The 15,865-nt window shown below is 41.7% G+C and overlaps 1 protein-coding gene across 1 annotated transcript in view; it reads left to right on the plus strand.

Annotated features, from left to right (window-relative positions):
• The window catches only part of CCDC146 (coiled-coil domain containing 146), a 74,880-nt gene that overhangs the window by 52,212 nt on the left and 6,803 nt on the right, over positions 1-15,865 (plus strand). Inside the window, exons 10-16 of the mRNA XM_063134200.1 lie at positions 70-165; positions 3,943-4,113; positions 5,938-6,026; positions 6,178-6,342; positions 9,076-9,300; positions 10,043-10,271; positions 14,528-14,656. Coding sequence (XP_062990270.1) covers positions 70-165; positions 3,943-4,113; positions 5,938-6,026; positions 6,178-6,342; positions 9,076-9,300; positions 10,043-10,271; positions 14,528-14,656 — 1,104 coding nt within the window. The remainder of the gene's footprint in view (positions 1-69; positions 166-3,942; positions 4,114-5,937; positions 6,027-6,177; positions 6,343-9,075; positions 9,301-10,042; positions 10,272-14,527; positions 14,657-15,865) is intronic.

Here is a 15,865-nt window from a genome sequence, read left to right on the forward strand (position 1 = left end):
TAATGCCAGTTATGTTAAAATATTGCAATTTCCTTCTTTTGTATATGTTAACTGGTTTTCCTTCCACAGGTAGATGCTGTTCCTAAAGATGATGGGACACTATTAGAAAGGCGAAAGGAGCTTCAGAGAGAAGTTGAAATTAGTAAGAGGAATCTGTCCCAGGAGGTAGGTCATTACTGTCCTCCATTTAATGCCTTTTGAGCTAGTTTTCATTCTACAACGTAATAAAAATGTTTGGCACACTTTGATTTAATTTCATATTTAGGTTCAGAACATCTTGTTTTTTGTTTGTTTGCTTTTTAAAAATAAATAAATCTAATCCTAAGAAACTCTGCAATACCTAAATTGCAGAGTCTTTTTCAATAGTCTTGTAATTTAATGTTCCTTAAAGGAGATAGGTAGGTGTAACAGGCACATGCCTGTGCCCTAATCTACCCTGCCTGAGGTAAATTGCTCCCACTTTCCACTAAACAGTAGTGCCACCATCTTTCATGTTTTCCTGTAATTCTGGAATGGACAATTCCAGAGGTATGAACTAATTACCTGCCTCGACTGAGTACTTGTCCATGTGAGCCTGTAGTCTACGTCCTGCTTCCTCCCACATAGGCATGAATCCAAATACTCTAGTAGTGTTGCTAAGTAGTAAGTTACTGTGAGGAGAAACACCCCTCTCCCTTGGTTTTTGGTCAGAAAACCCAGCCTACAAACCCCCCAGTCCCAAACTAAGAGAGCATGTTTATTAAAGAGTCTATCAAAAGAGACAAGAGAGGAAGGAATGGACACTTAAAAGAAAATGAAACCGTGAAAGAAATCTCACTAACTTACACCGAAAGTCTTGGAAGTAACTTTTTTGCACATAGAGGACACTGGAAAGTATGCTTTGCACCTTGTCCTTGCCTAGAAGGAGTGTCTGGGTGTCAGAGTGACAGCAGACCCCAGCACCCAAGAATCAAAGAACCCTAATCCATTTGATTAGGTTTGGCTGGAAGTAGCTTTGGTGGACAGCCACTATTGAATAAGTCGATGGGCATCAAGTCACATAGGCAGGACTGGTTCTCACCTTGCTAAGCTGAGAGATAAAGCTAGCAAGATGTTAATTAAAAAACAAAAAAAGGGGATGCCCTGCCCACCTCTGCCAGGCGGGTTATTGCCAAACAGCTTTCCTGTTTGTGGATTTGAAAGCGTGGGGAAAGACGTCACAGGATGGGTGGTGTCACAAGGGGGATGCTGCCTCAGCAGTTTACAGGACAAGCTAAAATGACAGCTTGACCAGGTTGCAGGGCATCGCGGTTGGAGGTTTTAGCACAAAGAGAGCAGAGGTCGTATCGCACCAAACCTGCATTCGGACAAGGGGTTCGTGTCAAGACACGCTGTTTTGCACATCCTTCCACACAGTCGTACATAAGGCATCATAGCAGCCTCTTTTTTCAGCTACATGCTGAAAGCAAGTCTCCTGGAAAGTTTCCAAGGCTCTTATTTATTTTATTTGGCAGGTATCGGGGGGGGGGAGGGGACGGACATGGTTGGGATAAATTATAGATCGAGGAAGAACGTCTTGAGAAGAATAAGTATATTTTCTTCAGTAAATTTCATGAAGGCTCCATCCAGCCAAGCAAACTTCACTCATCAGCCCCTACAATTTCAGTCCCACACTCACTCTGCTTTAACAAGAGTGCTGCAAGTTGAAGAACTTCGCACATGTACTATTGAGTTTGGATGAGCACAGAATCCACTTATTTATTTGATTTTCCAGCTCACCTTATCGACAAGCCTCAGGACAGGTTAAATGCTTACAAGCGAAGATAAAGTATCGAATAGAAAGTAATAAGAGCACTGCACTATTAATAAACATGGAGGCTGAAAATTGTAGCACTTCTGTCATCTCTATACTCTACCTCACTGCTCCAGTGAAAGCTTCCTTCAGTGACAACTATGACCAGTGCAATTTCTTTGCCTTCTCTAAGGAAAGCTCAGCATGACTTCCCTTTAGAGAAGCAAGGGATATCAGCTGGCCTTGGAATGAAGGCAGGGCTTGTAAAGAGGAGAAAAAGGAGGTTGTCTGCACTGGCTGGATCACTACTGGCATAATTCCTTAGCGTTCCTTTACTGCATGGACTCCTAGAGAGATGTGATTGCCTCCCTCCTTACTTCAGTGATTTGTAAATGATAATATAATTTTGACTGGTTATGAGGGCCTGTCATGGCCCTACTTAAGGAGTCCTCTTCTGAGGAGCTAGAGGACCCAGAAGCCCAGGGCGCCCCAGAAGCCCACGATGCCCCAGACCGGGGACTGCCGTTAGCCTCACAGAAGCCTGAGCCCTCGGGGGAGGGGCTTGCAGGGCCATCCCTGCCAGGAGAAAGAGTCTCTGCCTCTGAGGCAGAGGTTGAGCAACCCCCTGACCCCAGGGAGCGTCCTCGCCTCAAGCGACAGGCTAATAGGGCTCTTGTGCGACGAAGTGCTTGCCTGCAGAGAAGGACTCCTCAGGAGAAAGTTACTCCTCAGGGGTAAGGCTCTGCAGAAGGAGGTTTGATGAGGCCAGCTGAGCTCTGAGTGGGGTCCAGCAGGCTGTGGGCTTAAAAGCCTGCAGTAGCAAGCAGCCAGCGTTGGAACAATGTTAGTCCACCCGCCTTGTGTCGTGTTTCCTGAACCGTGCTTCTGCCTGATACCCTGTTTCTTGACCTTTGGCCTGCCTAATGGCTCTGCTCTTGGACTACATAACGTACTGACTGTTTACCCATGTTTTGACCTCTTGCCTGTTCTTTGTGACCATGCTTGTTGATGCCTGCTCCTCTTCTCTGCCTGCCCTCCTGTGCTCTGACCTCAGCTTGGAACTTGACCACTGCTGCTGTAATCTGAACTGCAGCGAGAGCCCGTTCCTGCCAGAAGAGGACAGGGCCAGCATCAGATGTAGGCATCATTGGGCACCTGCCAGGGCCCACACTTCTGAAGGGGGTCCACTGTCAGTTTCCAGAGGCTCCTGGCCATGTTCTTTACTCTCATTGCCTGTTCACCTGCCCTGTCTGAGCACGCAGGCAATGAGAAGAGGATGGAGATGGAGCAGCCGCTTCCCTTTCCCCTCTGTTCTCTCTCTCGGCAGTTGTGCCTAGAGAGAATCGGCAGCAGTGACAGAGGTGAAAAGGAGGTGGGGGTCTCACTGATGGCATCTTGCTGAAGCCCCCTGTGCGATACCCACCTTTCTGTCCCCTAGGTATGTCTGGATTTGTATGTCTAGCGAGTGCAGAATATTAGACTGAGTGGGTGTGGCTAGTGATGCTGTGAGAAAGGGGGAGGGAGGAGAATAAATAGTTTGGCTGAGGGGATTGTGAGGCTAGTCTTGTCTTGTCTGAGTCTGATTATTATTCTTGTGGGGTGTCTGAGGCTTGTGCTTCTTGAGAGTGGTGTGTGAGGAGTGAGAAGAGATAGGACTTTAAGGGACTTGGGATTGTTGTTTTAAATATAAAAATAAGCAGGTTTGATCTAAATTGAAATACCAAAGATCTGTCCAATTTCAATAAACTTCACTTTGTGTTCTGTTACCACAAACCACATGTCAGCTCGGATTTATTACCTGCTATATTACACAGTGTAAAAACATCTAACAATACACTTGCAGTTCAGTACCTCAGTAATAGAACCTCTTTTCCAAAACCCTTTACCTTGTTCCCTCACATATAGGGGAGAGGTTGTGTTGTTTTTACCCTTTCCTCAGGCTTTTCAAGAGGTGGCGCTTGGCTTGAGAAGGGTGTGCTAGGCAAGGCCTTCAGCGTGAGGTCGGTGTCGTCACACCCCACCCACCCCAAAAGCACCCTGGAGCTCACACTGGTTATATATCCAGTTATCTGCTGTATTAGATACTGTTGTTACTCCGCTCTGTGGATATCAGGTATAAATTTATCATGTATAAATTTTCCTGGTCTTTGACCCTGGTATCTTCAATCTAGAAAACATCAACAGATATGGAAGGACGAATGCTTGAGCAGTGTATCGCCGAAGAAGACCAGCTTTTTAAAGCTCAGGAACATTACAGAGATGACGTAGCCAACTTGATACGTATGACTCAGCTTAAGGCTGATGAGAGGGAACAAAAATCAAAGGATTCTTTAAAAGCCCTGGTAAGAAGAATTCAACAGATGGCTAGTTTGGTGCATTAGATTTTACTTCATACCTGGACTTGCCAGGTGCCTATTTATTTCAGCCATAGCCATAGTTTCTGGTCTATATACTTTAATAATTGGACAAATGACGCAAAGGCAAGTTTCAAACCCAAATCACTGGCAAGTTATATGATGCAATTATTTTTCTTCCTCTTCTGCACCCACATTCCATGGGAAATCGCAAGAAGTAGGACTGTGTTGTGAAGCTGGGTAAGTTGATTTTTTTCATTCACTGCCTGTTTGTACAAGGATGTTCTTAACTTGAATGGATCATTATTAAAGGAGCTTGATTTTTATGAGTGCCAAGAGCATTTGGAAATCAAAATGTTCTAATTTTTATTACCTTTCCCGACAGCTGTCCATATTGGAATAAAAAGAAGAGACAGGAGTGACTATTAAGCTCATTAAATATTAAGTGCAATGAACATCTTGATCAATATTTGTTGCTTTAGCCATAACTTTACAAAGAACAATGTATAATAGAGTGCATAACCATTAACTTGATGTTGCGGTGCATGAACTCACCCTTTATTCTGTTGTCTAGCACTAGATCAGATAATTTACATCTGTAATTCTCTGAACAATCTCTAGGGATTGCTTGAAATCTGTACAATGTTCGTTTGTTATATTTATATCCGGCCTGCTCTGCAGTGAGCTCAAAGTGGTGTACATGTTGCCCTTACACACATTGTGGCCTCACAACAACTCTGTAAAGTTGAGAGCTAAGAAGTGGCCCATATAAAATGGCCTTACTAATGTTGCTGAAAATTTCAAGTCACTAGTTTCTTGATAAGAGTTGGAATAGGAACTCACAGAATATCTACTTGACAACTAGCTGAGATTCTTGCATTCCCAGGGGAAATACTGCTCATAGTTATGGACGTTCTCCACTTCCTTCATGTTCTTTGTTCTTAAGTTATCTGATATATTGTCTTCTAGGAAGTTATTTTGACTACCTTGTTTTCCTGCTGTTACCTTGATTGCTTTCTTGTTACCTTGACTACTGAATGTGGTTTTCTAACGGTGAAGTCAAGTGAATGGTTCCACTTCTGATTCCTGGGATCTTTGGCATGGCATTCCCTTATTGCGCCATTTCCACAGTGCTATTTTGCTGGAATAATGTAAATAATTGTGGGAAAATATCCACCGTTGAACAAAATGTGTTATATGAATGAGACAAAAGGTGTTTTGTAATGAAAAAAATATTAACGTATTAACCTTTTTCTTACTTATTCTGCAACCTATAGTGATGACTGTTTTGAGTGACTGCATTGAGAACTGTGGTACCTAGCCATCCTTGCAGTTCATTCTCCACATCAGGCAGTTAGGGCAAGAATCATAGTTCCTATATCAAGTGACCCGCCAAGGTCTCTCTGGTGCCCACACGCCAAGCCCACAGTGTCTTCTACCACTGAAAAATGAAAAAAGAGAGGAAAAACTGCTGCAGGAATGGGTGCTATGATTCCTGCCATATAGAAGCCTCATTCCTAGAGCATCCTAGGAAGCATTCCTCAAAGGTTCCTCCTGGCTTCCTAGGAAACTTTGAGGATGCTCTAGGAATGAGGCTTCTATGACAGGAACCATAGAGTCTGTTCCTAGAGGATTTTTTCCTTTTTCAATGGTGGAGGGAAGGGTTAAAGTTGTGTGTGTGTGTGTCTAAGTGAGGGGGGAAGTGTCTGTGAATGAGTGACATTATTATGAGTAATCATGATTCACTCATTTTTTAGAAATATTTTCACAGCTCTTACAATGACCAAATGTCCACTACTATTTCTACCGCAGGTACGGCTGAATAACATTATTGCAGAAATAAAAACAAAAGACTTTGAAATAAGGGAACATACGAAGAAACAAAGAGCAATTCAGAGACAGTAAGAAAATTTTGATGAAGTAACTTCTTCTATTTATTATTTATTTATTTGCAATATTTATATACCGCCCCCCATTGAAAATTTCTATGGCCAGTGACAACAAATACTTTCACATGATTAACCTCTTTTCCTAAAATATTTTTGATTTTAGGATGAAAGAATTTGCTAAAATGTACGACGTTGTGCGACACGAGAGAAACAAACTGGTGAACCTTGTGCATTGTGCCCGCCACAAGACAAATGAAATTAAAGAGAAGGTCAAAATGCTAGACAACGAGATGGAAATCCTAAGACACAACGTCATAATTAAGGAGAGGTGAGCGTTCAGAGAAATAATTCCTCAGAATTATTCCTGGCTGTGTTTACCAACTAAGTTTTTATTTTCACATTATGTGGCAAATGCTAGCCACCAGTTTGGGTGGCTTTAGAAGGGAGTTGGATAAATTCCTGTAGGAGAAGGCTATCAGTGGCTACTGGTCTTGATGACTAGGTGCTACCTCCAGTATCAGAGGTAGTAAGCCTGTATACACTAGTTTCTGGGGAACATGGGTGGGAGGGTGCTGATGCACCGTGTCCTGCCTGTAGGTCCCTGGTCAACAGCTGGTTGTCCAGTGTGTGAACAGAGTGCTTGATTAGATGGACCCTCGGTCTAATCCAGCACAGCTCTTCTTATGTTCTTATCTCTTCCATTTTTATATTTTCTACTTTATTGCATTCTTACTACACATTCCACCAGATGCAGTTAAAAGAACCTGCAGGTATAGACAGAATTATGCAAATGTATCACTTGCTAGTTTAAGGGCTGCAGGCATGAATCAAACATACATTCAGGTGCAAAGATCGAAAGAGGCATCTGAGGGAAGAGGCAGTCTGTGTGGACTGTATTGCTTTCAATGGGAGGCATGTTCTAATCTCCATTCAGCGTGATGTAGTGCTTAGGGTCAGACTTAGTCCAGGAAGACCTGGGTTCAAATCACTCCCTGCTCAGCCACAAAGCTTACTGAGTGATCTTTACTGTCTTTCGTCCTCAGTTACTTCCCAGGATTGGTGTGAGGATAAAAAGGAGGGAGAACTACATACCTTTGTCCTGAGTTCCTTAAAGGAAGAGCAGGATCAAAATGTAATAAATAACAATTTCCCGTTCAGGTTGACCATCTTTCCTCATACTGCTCTAAGGAAATTGCCTACAGCACATTTGCTTCCCTGGAAAGTGTATGGGAGGGGCCCATAGTAAAGGAGGTGTCTTCTTTCCCCTTTGAAATCTGCTGCAAGGCTGGATGTTAAGAATGCATGGGTGCCCCTACTAAGGAGATATTGTTACGTTGGTGTAGGGTGTCTGAAGCAGAAAAGGGAGCTGTCCAATAGCAGCACGTAGCATTGCAATGGGAATCGAAAGTGGCAGGAGCTCTGATAAATCCATTTGGGGAGTGGAGGGGAATGTCAAATATTAGAACCTCAGAGCAAAAGAGGCTGGTGCCTGCTGGAACTGCAAATATGTTACGATGCGGCTCAGTTGGTAAATATGTCTACCTCAGTGGATAGATCTTAAGGGAGGATGGTTGGTTCAGATTAGAGCAAGTATCTGCAATATGTCCATTTAAATGAATCCCTTAGATTAGCGAGATGTCTAATGAGGGAGGAAGCAGCAGCCAGGCATTTCTCCACCGTGCCTGGGTCCAGCTCCAGCTGAGAGCCCCCTCCCTCCTGCTACCAACTGTCACTGCAGAGGCCACCATGAGGGAGGAAGCAGCAGCCAGGCATTTCTCCACCGTGCCTGGGTCCAGCTCCAGCTGAGAGCCCCCTCCCTCCTTCTGTCCCCTGTAACTGCTGAACTTTCCAACTAAGATTGTAGTGCCTGAATTTGCTTTCCTTTCCCCCCTCCTCCTCCTCCCTCCCAATCCCCTTTCCTTTTGTGTCATGTCTTTTAGATTGTAAGCCTGTGGGCAGGGACTGTCAAGAAATACTTTTGTAAGCCGCCATGAGAGCCTTTTTTGGCTGAATGGCGGCATAAAAATCCTTAAATAAATAAATAAATAAATAAATAAATGTCAAAAAGGCTCAGGTGGGGATATAATAGTAAACCCTGTAATAAACATTTTGCTCTACATTAAATCTTGGCGTTTGTTAAGATGTGTACTGGCTGACACTTCAATCTGAGTACGTTGGGGATCTTTGAGTCACCAATTGCTGCTGCAAATAGGCAACTGGGTATTAGAGGAATAAAGAAGACAGAAACAAGGTTTTTGAAACCGTTTATCACAATTCAAATTCAAACAATTTAATAGTTGATTTCAAATGTTTTAAGTAAGAACCAGCATTTACAGGGCTAAAAAAATCCCCAAATACAATAGTTGCAAAGATATGTGAAATGGGGAGCAGGGGTTAACAGGAGAGCAAAGCATGTGCCTAAGATGTCTAAATATGAAAGGGGAGAAGGGGGGAGGAATTGATGACAGTTTTATTTATTTATTTATTTTATTTATTTATTACATTTCTATACCGCCCAATAGCCACCCAATTAGAGGATTGGGAGGTGTTGCAAATGATTGGGTTCTAGGGCAATATGGATAGTGGAGTTTGGGGTGAGTCTGGGGTGGGAAAAGGTTGTGGATTGACCTAAAAAGGGGGGGAGGAGATTTACAGGCGGAAAGAGAGGTGTTACCCATTGTAGAGCCCTTGGGGTGTGATACTGTCATTGAACTCTCAGGTGTGGATGCTTCCTTTTGACCCTTAGATGTCAATGTGGTGTAGTGGGTGAGGTGTTGGACTGGGAGTCAGGAGATCTGGGTTCTAGTCCCCACTCAGCCATGGAAACCCACTGGGTGACTTTGGGCCAGTCACAGACTCTCAGCCCAACCCACCTCACAGGGTTGTTGTTGTGAGGATAAAATGGAGAGGAGAAAGAGGATTATGTACGCTGCCATGGGTTCCTTGGAGGAAAAAAGGCGGGATATAAATGTAATAAATAAATAAGTAAACATGCCTGCAGTTGTCCCTCAGACTTCTGCCACAATCACGACCACACTGCCTATGTTTTCATTTTAATCAGAAAATTGCAAAAATACCAGCTGAAGCTTTCCAATAACATTGCCATCAAAGATAGCATCCAGTGTGATGTCTGCAAGGTTTATCAAACACTCCAAGAGATGAAAGAAAAGCGAGAGCAGCAGCTGATGGACGTGGAAAGACTCACCAACATGCTCACCCGTATCGAGGAGGAAATGGTGCAATTGCGTAAGAAATACGAAAAGGCTGTTCAGCGTCGAAACGAGAGGTAGGGGGCAGGATAATCTACAAGGCACTGAGTGGGTTCTGTAGTGTTTAATTGGAATATTAATCTCTGTGTTGGCACAATTAATCTCCCAGTCCCCTAGCCCTATGTAGTGTGCCTTCTTAAATTGCTCCTATATTTTGCTTGCAGGGGACTTAACATTTGAAAATGTCCTATGAATATATTACTAAAATGATTTAAACAGCCATTATGTGCTCGTCACAGGTGGGCAAAGACAGCTTTTTTTAAAAAAAAAAACCAGTCTTAAATGGAGAGAAACTTACTTCCAAGTAAAGATGCATAGGATCACACTATTATGCACTATGCCACATACATGTTTCTATCATCAGTATAGTGCAATCAAGATTAACTTGTTACCAGAGTTACTATAAACCTGAGATTACTGTATCGGTCTGTGGGTAATAACTTTATGTTTTGAGTTATAAGTTTATGTTTCTCTTACAGTCATGAATGCAGATTAAAAAAAATATTTTAATTATTTAATCAGAGTGTGAGTATGTTACTCAATCCATAGTAAATTGTTTTATGAACAAATTAAGCCTATAGTCCTAGCAGATCTCCTGTCAGCAGAATGTTAAGAAGGAAGACAAAGACATATTCTAATGAAGAAAAGCCCCATGATGGGAAATATGTGTTGTAAAATATGTTCCTCGAAAGGTAGTTCAAAATGAATTAAATCCTTTACAACCTGTCTTTAAGTCTTTACTGTGCGATTTCATTGTAGTGGAGTTCAGCTCATAGAGCGTGAAGAAGAAGTATGCATTTTTTATGAAAAAATAAATATCCAGGAGATGATGAGTCGAAATGGCGATATGGAGATTAATGTGATGGATGAAAAGATCCGTTTTCTAAAGCTGAAGCTAACTGAGAAAAAAAGGCAGATTGAGTTATCACTGAGAACGTTGCCCATGAAAAGAAGTCTAGATGCTGATTTAGTGGTCCTTCAGATTCAGGTAGGTGCACTTAAAAACGTTATCTGTCCCCAGTCAGATTTTTTATTTTAAAATGTAAATGTAAAGCCATAACTCTGGAAGTGTGAGGTCACTAGATGCATCTTATATTTGGTAAGTGATGCAGAACTATCCATATTGTAAATATAATTACCATTAAAACCAGTATTGTATCAAGTGTCATAGCTCCTGGCCCACTAAATAATGTCCTAGGATGCTGCACCAATATGCCAAGGTATAGAACTGGGCAGCTGGCCATAAGTTTTGCCACCCCAGAACGAATGGTGCAGAATGAAAGCTATGCCCATACTAGTCTATAAAACAGAGATATAGAATGCGAGTACTTAATGACAGGACACAGCATGGGCAATTTGCCATCCTGTTTTAAAATGCTTACTTTAAATTAAGCAATATTTCCAATTCAGCATGATAGTTTATCCCCTGTATGCTCATTATTTTACCACAAAACCAAGGTTTTTTTAGAACTCCATTGCATTGTTCTGGCAGTGGTATGTTTTAACGCCATCATCTCACTCAAAAATGTGTTATATAACAATAAATTCCATTTAAATTAATGGAACTTCCACTTTGTTGCTATAATCAAGATTTCCCTAGAAGTTCAACTATGCACAGTCATGTTGCAGCTTGCTTATTATGGGCAGTGCTGGAGAAAGCAAACTGCAAGTATACCGAAATGAACAGGGGAGCCCTTGTCTGGGAATGCACATTCCCATCTACATTGCAAAGTAGAGGGGAATCAGAATTTCCAGTTCCATTGCCCAATAAGTTTCAAATCCCATGATGATGATGATGATGATGATGATGATGATGATGATGATATATTTATTTCTTACCCACCTCTCCCTTTGGATCATGTTGGATTATCGAAAGATGCAACACATATCTATGAGCTAGGAATCAGATAGCCCTGCGTGTCTATGCAAATATTTTTCACTCACACAGGGTAGCTGCCAATTTTCTCTTCCACCAGCAGCTCTTTGTACACTAAGGAGTAGAGATGTAAAAATTCTGGACATTTTGAGGTTTAAAAAAAACTTCTTTTTCTGGAAAAATTGAAATTTTGGGGGAAATGGAATAATAAGCATTACTTATTTCTTTAGCACTCTTTACAGATCTGAAGTCACTTTGTTGCTTTAAGACAATCTCCCCAAACTTGGGCCCCTCCATGTATTTTGGGCGACAACTCCCATCAGCGGCAGGCAGAATGGCCAAAGGTCTGGAATGCTGGGCACTGTAGTCCAAAGCCTCCGGAGGCCACCAGGTTGGGGAGAGCTACTTTAGGAACATAAAGCAGCCTTTTTGTTCCTAATGTTATTTTATTTTCCCCATAAAATCATAGTGTTTTTAAGTAAGTTCAGTTAGTAAATATGTAATTATTGTTTGAATAGTACAATAATCAGAATACTACAGCATCAGAAACACAGGACATCTTTCCGGTTGGGAAACAGCATAAATGTCTGTCAATAAAATTTACCTTAGATCAATAATTTTAATAAGTAATGAAAGAACTAACTATGCTGGTAATCTTACAGAGAGGGTTAAAAAAACATTTCCATGTACATTGATGGTGCTATATAAATAAATAAATTAATAATAATAATAATAATAATAATAATAATAATAATAATAATAATAGCTGGATAGCAATATATAAATATTTCTAGCCTGGGTTCTCAGTCCAGCAAGTGAGTCTAAAGTAGGAACCCTGCTTCCATATATAGATGTCCTGTGGAAATGTGTTCAAGATCTGGAGTTTAGGTTTTTATGTTGTCTGAAGGTTTTGCTTGTACTTGGGATACCAAATAACTTGTTGTTAGATAGGAATAATTAAAAATGGAAATGTATGCAGGATTAATGTAAGCATAATTGCACTTTGAATCCTTTTGCTATAAAATAGTTCAATTCACTAAAACAATACAATGTTAAACCTACTCTAGAGAGGCTGTTCTACCTACTATTAATAATCCTTATGCTGGACCCAGTGAAATTTTTAGTTCTTGTCACAAAGTTGTCAAGAAACACTGTGGAGGTCCCTAAAGCTAAGGACATTCTTTCCTTTCCTTCTGAAAAAAAAAAGCTTATTTACTTTTGACCTTATCAGCAAACAGTAACTTTTTCCATGCAGATTCTGTTCATTCCCATATAGAATTCCAACTTTTGACATATCTGCTGGCATTTCTGTAGCAGAGAAACTGCGTCACTGAGTTGCAGCTCTGAACTATTACCTCTACTCATTTTGGGAAACTGTATATAAAGCAGAGGGTTCTGCCAGATCCCCTGAAGAATGCAAAAACAATCTGAGTAATCAGAAATCTGAACAAAAATATAATTTAAACATGGTGCTATGACCCATTACTACATGGAAAGGGTGAGAGTTGTATTCACCCCTCTGGATAATTGAATACACTTGTACATATGAGCTGGGCTACTGAAGAACATTTGCAAACTCCTAAACTGCTTGTGGGGAAGGGGGGTTGTCATGGAATTGAGGCAGTGGATCCAGGGACAAGAGTAGCTACATGGTGCAGGCAGCTTAGAGAGGCAGAATAGCTTAAGGACCAAATTAGCAGGGGAGTCAAGAAAGCAGGAGGGGAATGAAGAAGAATCTCTCACGTAGCTTAAGGCTAGGAGAGGCTGTGTGATGTTGGTAAGGAGAGGCAAGAAAGGGTGAAATACCTAAATATTAGGCTGCATTTTCTAGTTACACTTATAATTGCTAATGAGAGTGCTAGAGTAAGTCTGCGACCCTAAACACATTTACTAGAAGGAAGTACACTTTATTGTACCCTGTGGGACCGACTTCTGAGTAAACCTGCATCTGTGTGCTTCTTAGGTTCAACAAAGTATCACAAAAATAGGGTGGTAGTGAAACTGAAAAATATCCTCAGGGTTAGATGCCATTTTGATAAGGCCTTTGCACAGCTACATTGTGGTTTCTTGTACTGTCGTACAGTTTGTTCCGGAATGGATGGGGTTTCCGTCCTCCTGAAGCACAGAGCAAGTGAAGGAGGGGCACAGGAGAGTGGCTTTGAGCCTTTATGCTAAAGTCTACTTTATACATAATACTGCAACATAGTGCAGAGCTGTGACTAGCATTTAATAACAGCGTAATCAAATGTGACAAGCATATTTAAAACTAAGGGCCCTTCATGTCACTTCCATGGACGTTTAAGGGAAAGGAGGAGGATGTGCACTATAGATTGTATCAGGGAGGGTTGATGTGGGTCCCCAGACTAGTGCGACCATAAATATACCATAGAGAGACTCAATAATTTGTCCATACATAAAGTAAGACTGTTGGCAAATTAGTTGGCAGTAAGGAACCACCAGCTCTTTTAACATCAGCTAGCTGCTGTCTCATATGTACATGTTACTACTGCATAGCAGAGGGGAAAATTCTGCACCTGCTAACTTTTTATTAAGGATGAGTGTTTCTGTTAGTGCTGTTCTGCTGCAGTCTACCATGGATGTCAATGACAATTGCACAGCATTGGCTGATCCTGGATTGTGTATAGGGTTATATTCTGTATAGAGTTGAGCTGTATGTAGGCGGGCTCACTGGTAGTGTGGGTAGCCACATCCTGTTGTGTTTTTTAAGGCATTCATGTGTGTGTGTGTGTGTGTGTTTGTAATTTATTTTTCATTTTGCTGCACACAATGTGCTGTTGTGCTAGTTTTCAGCTTCCTGGAACATCACAATCTGTCCAAATTTTAAACCAGTGTAATTGGGAGGAACCACAATTTTACCTTAGCTTTCTTCCGTCAAACTCCTGTTTAAAAGTCCTCTTGGTGGGGATTGTTAAAACCTTTTTCCTGTGAGGCAACTTGACTTCTGAGAACAGGAAGGGCTGGATGGTGCAACTTTGCAAGAAAAAAGAAGTCCACAGAATGAATCACCTGCTGATTGTCCAGTCCAGATTAGGAAATACCACTGTGTATATTTTGTCAAAATAGTTCTTTTGTTGCTATTGTCATGGGTTTTACATTTATTCAGAATTGGAAGTGCAACAGAGCTATGTTCAACCACCGCTTTTGCTTTCCAACCCCAGAATTGCTTATTTCCTAGAAATCTCATAGATCTCTCGAAGTACAAAAAAGTAGAACTGAATTTAGGTTGCCTAGTTGGTTGGTTCAAATGCTGAAAAGGGACGGGGAGTTTACCATCATGAAGTGGGGGAATTGCTTACTAACTTAGCAAGCTGGTTGTATATGACATATTTGTCACTGTTGTTTGACAGTTTTCACAATGCAAGGACAGAATTAAAAGCCTGGAGAAAGTGTTTACAGACCCTAACGGAGAAAAAAGAACAAGGACACTGCTTGGAAAGGACCCCTCTCAACCAGAGCTGTTCAAAAAGATAGAGGAGGTAATATATGTTATTCATGCCTTGAAGAGCCCATCATGGTAAACAGCCATGTTTCACTACTAGTTGGATTGAAAAATATGTAGAACAAAACAATGCAAAAGCAGCATCCCCATGTTTTTATTTTAGCACTCTATAAGCCACATAATCTTCGCATGGCAGCTCACAGCATTCTCCCCATAACACTCATTGTCCCTGTTCAGAAGACACCTTAAACCATGGCTTTAACCATGGTGAATAAGGCAAAAAGCCCCTATCTAGACAGGGATAACCTGGCTTCAGTTGTCCATGCTCTGGTAACCTCCAAGTTAGATTACTGCAATGCGCTCTACGTAGGGCTGCCTTTGAAGACGGTTCGGAAGCTGCAGCTCGTGCAAAGTGCAGCGGCCAGATTGATTTCGGGAACCAGAAGGTTTGACCATCTAACACCTGCTCTGGTCCGCTTGCACTGGCTGCCTGTATGTTTCTTAGCCCAATTCAAGGTGCTGGTTTTGACCTATAAAGCCTTACATGGCTTGGGACCACAATACCTAACGGAACGCCTCTCCCGACGTGAATATACCCGGTCACTACGTTCATCATCTAAGGTCCTCCTCCGGGTGCCTACTCCGAGAGAGGCTCGGAGTGTAGCAACAAGGGATAGGGCCTTTTCGGTGGTGGCCCCCAGACTGTGGAATGATCTCCCTGATGAGGCTTGCCAGGCACCAACGCTGCTATCTTTCCGGCTCCAGGTTAAGACTTTCCTCTTTGCCTGGGCATATGGCGGCACATCCTAATTACCCACATGTTTAGTTTTTAATCATTTTTTTAATGCTTTATGTGTGTATGTTCTGTGTTTTAGAGTTTTAAATTTTGTATACTTGTTTTTACCTCAATTTTAGAATTTCTGTAAACCGCCCAAAGAGCCCTGGCTATGGGAGCAGTATATAAGTGTAATAAATAAATAAATAAATAAATATTCATCATGGTTAAAGATGTGGTTTAAGGTGTCTTCTGAACGGGGCCATCCTTTGTCCTGACATCATAAAGCTGTGCCATCACCCCAGTGATGTTGAGCATGGGTGGAGAAATGTACAAGAGGACTACGTCAGGCTATGGACTAAGTATTACTACATATTATGGAAGGCCTAGAGAAGATTACTCACATGAGGATGCTGTCTTTAGAGGCAGATCCATATCTTTCATAACACTATAGTTCTTCCCTTTCCCCCC

Source organism: Elgaria multicarinata, chromosome 9, assembly GCF_023053635.1.
Source record: "Elgaria multicarinata webbii isolate HBS135686 ecotype San Diego chromosome 9, rElgMul1.1.pri, whole genome shotgun sequence".
Lineage (NCBI taxonomy): Eukaryota > Metazoa > Chordata > Lepidosauria > Squamata > Anguidae > Elgaria > Elgaria multicarinata.